The following is a 10,531-nucleotide window of genomic DNA, read 5'->3' on the forward strand; positions in this document are numbered from 1 at the left end:
AACAGTAAATATAGTCTAGTAAATAGTATAAAGGGTAAATTATGTTACATAAAATTTGAGAAAATAAACTTTGACAAATTAATTCCCAAATTAAGTTAGATGCCATAATTCTTTATATTCATTTTGCTACTTTATTTAGTTATTCATGCATTTTTTTTAATTTTGTTTGTTGGTTTTGATTTTCTTTCTCTATGACATTATCGCATTGAGGACAATGTTTAAATGAAGTGCGGGTACTCATATTGCTAGCATAGATTTTGTTTAGTTTATCATAGAAGTTGTAATGTCCCATTTAATTAATAAGAGTAATTAAAAGAAACGCCACACACAAATAGTACAACAGCGCAGTCCTGGGGTCCTTAACACAACCCCTACAAAGCTAGCACACCACGATACCAACAGAAAACCAGTTGAAAAGTCTAACAGATAAAGGTAGAGCAATAAAGCATAAAACAATACATGGGTCATAGCCCTAAAGAAAGCCCATTAAGAAATTAAAGTCCAGTCCAAGCGGACTATGCAGCGAAACCATCACCTCCCTGTTGCCCATGGGTGTTCCTCGCATCTGCTCACATCAACAAGTTGATGATCATCGCAAAAGAGAGTACCACACAGCAGAACACACAATAATAAAAGTAGGGTAAGCTAGAGCATAAAAGATCTCATCCATATAATCAGATATATTTTCACAATCTCATATACACATAACAACCAAGCATGTTAAGACTTCTCAGACAATACACTAAGACACGACTCGACTCATCCGGATACATATAACCTGGTCAGATTCAGCGAATGCTCGCACTTGTGGTGGATACATCTGCTCACCCCCGAGCTGCTCACCCCCGAGCTATGTGTCATAAGTGTTACAATGAATCAATTTCCCTCACCACAATGTTAGTCCTTAATGAATTTCAAGCCTCCTGCTACTCTCACCGCAGGAATCAGCCCGCTCTAGGTGAGACTAAATGACTCCTTAGAGTGTCAGGATACAACCTTACCTTGAATCCTTACCAAGTTATACAGATGGGGCACCACCATGGACACCCATTAACAGGGGCCATGGAATTACGTCTTAACCACTGGAGCGCGACCCGAAAATCCCACCTAGGGATTTCCAAGGAATTACGCACTGACACAGACCAATCATAATCAATCAAGAAAGATTTATCATACATATATATATACATCACATACCATCTCTTGATAATTCACCCTTTTTTGTTTCTTTATCAGTGGTTCCATACTCAACCATTCCTCTCAAACCATAATTATGGGATTTCAGTTCATGCCAATACCATGCCACTTTAACACTAACCATCTCATTTAGTTCACATGTCAAGTTCATACCATACCCATCATTCACCATTTATGAATCATGTCACTCATACATAGCAATTCATTATATATTTTTCATCATAGCAATCATACCCAAAGCAAGTACCAATCATCCAAGAGCAACAAAACAACCAAACAGCGCATTGCCTCGCCCAACTCCTCGTTCAGGCTGAAGGGTCTCGCTCAAGCGAGAAGCTCTCGCTCAAGCGATCCCCCTTGGCCTAGGCAAGGGCTCGAAAATGGGAACAGTAGCCTCGTGCGGGATCTCGCTTAGCCGAGATGCTCGCTCGCTCAGGAGTAACGTGGGTGGCCTGAACGACCTCTCGCGTGAAGCATCTGGGGCGAGCCTCTGTTGATCTCGCCTAGGCGAGCCATACTCGCTTGGGCGAGAAAACCAGTTTTCACCACTATTCTCTCGTGCACAAACACCCAACAGATTCACCAAAGGGTTAATATTACCATACCTATGTTCGCACCAACACACCAAGCATTTTAAAATGATAAAACAGTAGTATAAGCAGCACAACATGAACAGAGGGGTGAACCCTAGCTTCCCGTACCTGGAAAAGCTAACAGAAACTTCGATATGCAACCGTGAGCACCACATTTCTACGGGCAGATCCAAAACTGGAGACACGATGGAACAAAACCAGAGTAAGATTACTACGAAACCCTAACTAGTATAATAGAAACGCAACTGAAAAAAGGTCAGCATTAGCTAAAGGAATACTTACGTGGAATATAGAACGAAGTTGAGCTTTGTTTGATCGAGATAACGTAAACCCTAGCAGAGCTCTTTTGGGCAGCGGAGGGAGACGACTACGTTTCTGTGAATGAGTGAAAAGTGAGTGGGTTAGGGTAGATTAGGATTTGGTTTTATCCTCTGAGCCAGCCCTTAGGCCCATTACATTAGGGCAGCCCTTTTAATTTAGGGCAGAATAGGGAAACAATTTATTGGGCCTTACACAAGTCAATGGATTTCTTTATTTTAAAATTTTTGTAAATAATTTTAATTTCATCATTAGAACTTTAGTCATAGATTTATTTTTTAAATTTTACATGATAATTAGGTTATGGATATTTTTTGTATAATATACACCTTAGTGAGATTTGAGTTTTTTTTTTGTCATTTATATTTATTCATATTTGTTGGAGTTCTGGAACTTGACTTTCCTTTCTAATACTACTTATTCACATATAATATTGGTTTGATTTATGTTTTTTTTTCTAGCTACTTAGTCAACTTGATTTTCTAGCTCATTATAAATATTAAAACTAAAAAGTCATGATATGTCTAACCTTTGGAATTATTCTGGGAATTAGTTAAAAGTTGTTATCTTGAAGATAATAAACATACATTTGTTTTGTATGGCTTTATTCTTTATACCAGACAAAAGACTACTGTGAACCAGTACTTGATAAGGAATTAAAAGTGAATGAAAACAAAAATTAATTTAAAGCAGAACAGTGACACGATTATCTTATGGCTACATTAGAATTTAGTAAATGGTAATTTGTGAAGTAATTTCATTGTTGAATTTTTAGATGACGTTGTTTGAAATTGAATGTGTAACGTCTCATTTAATTATTAAGTGAAATTAAAAGAAACGTCACACACAGATAGTACAACAGCGTAGTCCTGGGGTCCCTAACACAACCTCTACAAAGCTAGGCACACCACGATACCAACGAAAAACCAGATAAAAGTCTAACAAATGAGAGTAGAGTAATAAAGCATAAAGTAAACATGGGCCATAGCCCTAAAGAAAACCCATTAAGAAATAAAGTCCAGCCCATGGAGACTATGCGGCGGAACCATCACCTCCCTGTTGCCCACGGGTGTTCCTCGCATCTGCTCACATCAACAAGTTGATGATCATCGCAAAAGAGAGTACCACATAGCAGAACACACAACAATAAAAGTCATATACTCATATCAACCAAGCATGTTATGACTTTTCAGACAATACACTACGACACCATTCGACTCATCCGGATATGTATAACCTGGTCGGATTCAGCAAATGCTCGCACTTGTGGTGGATACCTCTGCTCACCCCCGAGCTGCTCACCCCCGAGCTATGTGTTACAAGTGTTACAATGAATCAATTTCCCTCACCACAAGGTTAGCCCTTAATGAATTTCAGGCCTCTTGCTACTCTCACCACAGGAGTCGGTCTGCTCTAGATGAGGCTAACTGACTCCTTAGAGTGTCAGGATGCAACCTTGAATCCTTACCCAGTTATACAGATGGGGCACCACCATGGACACCCACTAATAGGGGCCATGGAATTACGTCCCGACCACTGAAGCACGACCCTGAGACCCCACCTAGAGATCTCAAGGATTTACGCACTGAAACGGACCAAGCATATCAGTCAATAAATTAACCATTATCATGCACAAGACTCTCATGCCAACCTGCATAACCAAATTCCTCATTCACATATTTCATGTTGAATACCATTCCAGCTCATCCATCCTGAACCATAATAATAGCATTTCACCTCATGCCGACACCGTGCCATTTTGATATCAACCATCTCATGTTCATTACATATCCAACATTATTCAAAACCCATTGTTCATAACCCATACACCCTCCCACTCATGCATACTCATTTCCCCCATGCCATCATATAATAATACAATAAAATACAGGTTAACCACTCAAGAACAAGAAGAACACCAAGCTGAAATGCATTCTCGCCCAGCTCCTCGCTCAGGCTGAAGGTCCTCGCCCAGGCGAGAGAGACTCAAGCTCAGGCGAGCTCCCTTCGCCTAGGCGAGAGCTCGAGAATCTGGAAGAGTGGCCTCTGCATGTTCTCGCTTAGGCGACACTCTCCTCGCCTGAGCGAGATGCTCGCTTGCTCAAAATTGAGCGAGACAAACTCGCTTGGGCGAGATTATCAGTCGCCGCTACTGTCCGTACCTGCAACAATTGTATTTTCACACACCAACAACAACACCAACCATTCCATGCATTCACAGCAACATACTAGTTCAAGAATCATAAAAATACAAGCAAAACATCCCACAATCGCATTAAACAAAGAGGTTCTAACTTCCCGTACCTAGAATAAGCTAGAACAAGACCTCGATGGTAGACACAGACGCAACAGAATAAGGAGTACGCTTAGGAGCTGGAAAAACCACGGAACATAATACAAGGTAAGCTCATCACAGAGGCTTAGTTGGGTAAAACACGAAAAGATACCAAGAAATGGATGGCACGAGATGTAGGATGACTTACGTGGAGTAGGAACAGCTCGAGCGAACTTGAAAGTGGTGAGGAGGCAAACCCTAGCAGAGAGTGCAACTGCTCAAGGAGGCACAAATGTTTCTGTTTTACGAAAAAGAGCACAAGATTAGGGTTGGGACAGATTAGGTCTGATCCTTCCCTTTTGGACTAGCCCTTAATTAGGCCCACAAGATTGGGGCAGCCCTTAAGGTAAAAAGGAGCAGAATAAATGGACCTTACAAAATGAAAATGAATCATTTTCTGGTCAAGCATGGTGGGCCTAGCTTGCAAATGTGGCAATAAATTCCTAGGATACTATGGGAAAGATATGCGAGGAACAAGACACCTCTCTTTGGCGGTCGTTTAAATACGAAAATGAAGTGAGCGTGTTGTTGCTACAGAATATATGCAACGTACAAAATAATTCAATCACATTTTTAACGCGACGCAACTTGCAAAATATCTCAGCTACATTCTATTTGGCTCTCATTTAAACACGTAAATGATAGTGAAAGTATGTAAAATATATAAACTAAACTATTATATAATTCAATTTCATTTTTAAGTTGACAATTTATTAGCAATATATCTATTGGAAGTTCAGCTAATGTATAAATATGATAAAAGTTGAATGAAGAAAACTAATCATTACAAGAAAACATCTCATCAATAGCTAATTTTAATGACTAAAAATTATTAATTTATCGATTTAGATATCAATTTACAAAATAAAATATTATTGTTTACTAAAATAGTCTCTATTTTAAATAAAAAATTTTAATTGGTTACTAAATTGATCATTAATTATTTAGATACTAGTTTAGAAACCAAAATTTCCTTAATAATTAATGTTTAGTGATTAATTTTTGGTAACTAAAATCTTGGTAGATAAATTTTAAAAACTAATTTAAAGACAAATTATAATTTTTTTTATTTTATAAATTAATATCTAAATAGTTACTAACAATAATCACTAAAATTTAAATTTGTTTCTAATGGAACATTTTGTTATATATAATATACTATAAAAGCCATCAGTGTGATATATTCTCTCCACATAAAATAATTGTGGTAATTAAAACATACTAGCTTTGTCATAGTTGATCTGCACCCTTTACAAAAAACATATTTTATCTTGCAATAAATTTATGTTACTACCCTTTAATATTTTTTTAGAAACCAAAGATGATTTATATAGTGGTATTTTTTATTCGACGTATTTATTAAATATAAATCACAAAAATATCTGATTTGATTTTTTTTTCCACCATTTTATTTATAATTTTAAAAATACTTATGAAGGTGTTCTAGCTAGTATTTCGAATTTGGTAGAAATTGATAAATAACTGGCACATTAAGAAATTCTTTAATTTTAACTCATTCAACATTATCGATAAAATTATCTTAAAAAACTTTTCCATGATTATGATTTGATGATAAAAGTTAATATAGAGAATTAATATTAATATAAAAGATTTCGTTAATGTAACATCTGTTCTTAAAATGACAAAGGAGGTTATCTGAAAAAATATACGTCTTAAATTTCTTCAATAAATTTTCGATTCTACATGCCGACAACTACTCAAACCTAGGAAACGATAGTACGAGGATAGCAATTATTCCGAATTGACAATTCTTTCAATAATTTAATAACTCCAACAAATTTTTAGACGTAGTCTAGGTAAGTGTAGCTATAGGTAATAAGACACAATTTTTTCAGTACGACAACAATATTAAAATTATTGTTTAAAATTTTCATAAAAAACAGCATTGATGTACTTGTTTTTCAAAACTTCATATTTTCAACATTGTGAGTTTTTGGCTTTTTTGGTCTAAAATCAAAATTCAAATTTTTTAAACTAAGTTTTGTGTTTTCAATCAAAAAAGGAAGGATGAAATATTTTTCATCTAAAAACTTTAATTTTTAGTGTATTTTAGACTAGATTAACCCACACTTTTTACCAACAACATTTATATTAATATTATTTAAGATAGTTTTTAAGCCACGTCTAAATAAGTGTTGTCTTTACTATGTTTAGACTACATATTTATACACGTGATTTGTTTTAATGTTGTCTAAAATATTTTTATTATAAAATTGGAAACTGATACATTGAATTGAACCTACCAGCGGCAAATTCACAAAGTAGTATTTTAATATTTTTTATTTTTAATTTAAAATACTAATATATATTAATATATTGTTACAATAAGTTTTCCAATAATTGCTTTTCCATGAGAGAGTGTCAAAGTACAATTTTTATAATATTTTAAGTTAAAAGATAAAAGATTTTTCTTTAAATATTAATATTTTAAGTTATGAGATGATTGTTATTTTAAGTTACCATCCTTAAAGAATATTTTGTAGCTGAGTTTTGACATGATTTGTGAATTAAGTTTTTTTTTTATTCTTCTATATACCATTAAAAAGCCCGACAAAAAAACAAAAAAAAAAAATCTTTCCCACATTTTGTTAACGTTGGTCAACATTTCTCACATTTTACTTTTGGATGTTAACATCAACGATATTATATTTTGGGGGAAATGGTTATTTCACACGGAAAATTTTCTCCAAAATTAAACACCAAACTACTATAAATTAGAGTCTCCGCACTGCTCTTTATCATAGCAACAACAAACAATCCACAGAAATGAAGCATTTAAGCTCCTATTTCACCTTCACTACTGCCATTGCTCTTTTATTTTCATTTGAACCTCCTTCACTTCATACTCCTGAAAACTTCGTTCAATGTCTTTACAACTATCCCCATATCACCGACTCAATCTCCAATGTTGTTTTCACACAAACCAACTCTTCGTACTCCTCTGTCCTAGATGCTCCCATTCAAAATTATAGGTTCTTCAACTTAAGCAGAAAACCCCAAGTCATTGTCACACCACTCGACGTTTCCCACATTCAAGCCACCATAATCTGCTCCCAACGCCATGGCCTGCAGATTCGAACCCGAAGTGGAGGCCATGATTATGAGGGTCTCTCCTACGTTGCTGAGGTTCCATTTGTCGTCCTTGACCTCATAAACCTTCGACAAATCACAGTTGACGTAGAAAACCGAACTGCATGGGTTCAAGCTGGGGCAACTCTTGGTGAACTTTACTACACCATTAGCCAGCAAAGCAAAACGCTAGGGTTCCCAGCGGGTGTGTGTGCCACTGTAGGCACTGGTGGCCACTTCAGTGGAGGTGGTTATGGATCCTTGATGCGTAAGTACGGTCTTGCCGCAGATAATATCATAGATGCTCACATAATAGACGTGAATGGTAATCTTCTTGACAGAAAAGCCATGGGTGAGGATCTATTTTGGGCCATTAGGGGAGGTGGGGGAGCAAGCTTCGGAGTCATCGTGGCTTGGAAGATAAAACTAGTTCCAGTTCCATCAACTGTGACAGTGTTCAATGTTGCAAGGACATTGGAAGAGAATGCAACCGAGATCATTCAAAAGTGGCAGCTTGTGGCGAATAAAATGGACGAGCGCATATTCATTAGGGTGGACGTGAAAAAGGTAAATTCAAGTGAACATGGAAAGCAAACAATACAAGCAAATTTTGTGTCCATGTTTCAAGGAGGTGTAGAAGAACTTATTCCATTGATGCAAAAGAGCTTACCGGAGCTGGGTTTGGATAGAAAAGACTGTACTGAGACTAGTTGGATTGGTTCAGTTGTCTTCGCGAATGTTGTGTTAGGTGGATCTTCAGTGAATGAAGCACATGAAGTTTTGCTGAATAGAACTCGATTTCGTGAACGAATAATAGCCAAAGCAAAATCTGATTATGTGATGAAACCCATTCCTGTTGAAGGATTACAAGGGTTATGGCGCTTGCTTTATGAAGTTCCAGATGGTGAGCTTGAATTCGCCCCTTATGGAGGCAGAATGTACGACATTTCTGAATCTGAACTTCCATTCCCACACAGATCTGGATACATATTTCATATTCACTATGCGGTCGTTTGGAGAGAGGAAGGGGACGAGGCTGCACAAAGGCATATAAATTGGATTAGAAGAGTGTATAAATATATGGAACCTTATGTTTCAAACTCTCCAAGAGCTGCATATCTTAATTACAGAGACCTTGACATTGGGGTAAATAACAATGGCTACACCAGCTACGACCAAGCTAGCATTTGGGGTGTGAAGTATTTCGGTAACAATTTCAGGAGATTGGCTATAGTGAAGACCAAGGTTGATCCTCACAACTTCTTCAGAGACGAACAAAGCATTCCTACCCTATCCGATGAAGAAAATTAAATTAACTATAAACCATCTAGTATCTACAATTGAAATAAAATAAATGTCATATATTTGTATTTTCAGAGTAATCCAAGTATTTAAAATTTAAAATTAGATAAGACTCAAATCTTACATTACTATTATATCATTTCAAGAAAATATCACATTATCTCTAAAATAATATTCTTGATAAAATTGATAATATTAGAGTGTGACCTCTGACACCAGAGTTGAATTGTTTCTAAAATAAATAATTGTAAAATAAATAAATAATCAAGTTTGATTAACTCTATTCTAACAATAACTTTTAAATAAATAAAAATATTTGTGTTAATATTAGATTAACTTCACATATTCAACCATAATCAAGTCTACTTAGCAAGTACTAAGGGAATCTGCTTAATAAACTTAGTCAACTCTAAGTTGAGCTAATTATTTTTAACTTATTTTAAAATTTTAAAATATTTGCATTATATTATCCTTGAATACAAAATATTAAAAATAAGTAAGGTCCATGTAGTATGAATTGACGCTTATTTATATGTTATGAATTCATACTTTTTTTGGGAATGAAAAGAAATCGTGAATTATTTTTAATCTAAAGATTCAAATTTAAAGATATTTCCTCATAATTTCTCTCTTTCTTATTTTTATATAAATTTTCTCACATTAATCTCATTCATTCACACTTATCTTGTTGATTTGCACTACTTTCCTTCATCTACACTTATCTTATTCATTTATTACAATTTCATTTATCTATTTTTTGTTTTATTTTTAATCTTATAGAAGCATTTTATCACAAACTTTGTTTTTTAAATTACTATCATTAACGTTGGTCACACTAACATAAATTAAATTAGTATTAAAAATAAATTTCATTCATCACTACAATAAAAATCATTTTAAGCCTAAAATATAAAAACTTTAGTCTAATCTTTAGGCTATAGTTTTTCAAGTGTTGAACTAAGTTGGTGTGGTCATAAGTAATTGTCACATGTATAGAAAGATTTCTTTGTTACATAATTGTAACTTCATTAATCTAAAAAATTGTCTTCGTAGTTTTCATCATCTTTATGATTTTAAAGTTACAAATAACATTAAAATGTAGTATCAATTTTTTTCTAACATGATTCCCCAAGTTCCTATAACAAAACAAAAATTTATACTAAAGTAGTGCAGGAAAGTGAAACAAGATAACATTTAAAAATCATATCGGCTGAATAAAAGCTTAGGACTTTGATCAGCATAAAAACAAAATTTCTTTCAATTGTCAAAATCCTCACATTAACATAGCAACTCAGAATTTCTTTCAACATTACAAGACCAGGACCACTAGAAGCCAACTAATTCATTATTGCCGTTATAGTCATTATCTGCAGAAGTCCTTGAGTTCCATGTCTTAGGTTCTACCAGTTCAAGATCCCACATTTGAATAGTATACAATACAAGTTTCATTATTCATCTGTAAAATAAAAACTAACACAACAGAAAAAAGTGCTAAGAAAATAGCTGCTGCAAACCTCCATTATAATAATAAACTATTATTAATTAAAGCATTTATTAAATTTGTTTGTCGTTGAAGAATATCTTAATCGACTATCATATAAGAACAAATCCTTTATCATTATAATTAAGACATAAAACGAAGAAAATTTGAAATAAATCCAGTCTATATTTAATCAGCAAGTTGTGAGACGCCAGA

General features: G+C 34.7%; 1 protein-coding gene across 1 annotated transcript; it reads left to right on the top strand.

Moving 5' to 3' along the window:
* Positions 1-7,196: 7,196 nt before the first annotated feature.
* Positions 7,197-8,909, top strand: LOC114175054 (tetrahydroberberine oxidase-like). The gene has a single exon (XM_028059809.2). The coding sequence runs from the start codon at positions 7,231-7,233 to the stop codon at positions 8,842-8,844; it is 1,614 nt and encodes a 537-aa protein (XP_027915610.1). The 5' UTR covers positions 7,197-7,230; the 3' UTR covers positions 8,845-8,909.
* Positions 8,910-10,531: the final 1,622 nt, after the last annotated feature.

Source organism: Vigna unguiculata, chromosome 3, assembly GCF_037176805.1.
Source record: "Vigna unguiculata cultivar grain cowpea cultivar isolate G323 ecotype 2 chromosome 3, ASM3717680v1, whole genome shotgun sequence".
In the NCBI taxonomy this organism is placed as follows: domain Eukaryota; kingdom Viridiplantae; phylum Streptophyta; class Magnoliopsida; order Fabales; family Fabaceae; genus Vigna; species Vigna unguiculata.

What these genes read in the sequence shown, in the direction of transcription:
- LOC114175054 (XM_028059809.2), top strand. Translation starts at nt 7,231, where the DNA reads ATGAAGCATTTAAGCTCCTATTTCACCTTCACTACTGCCATTGCTCTT.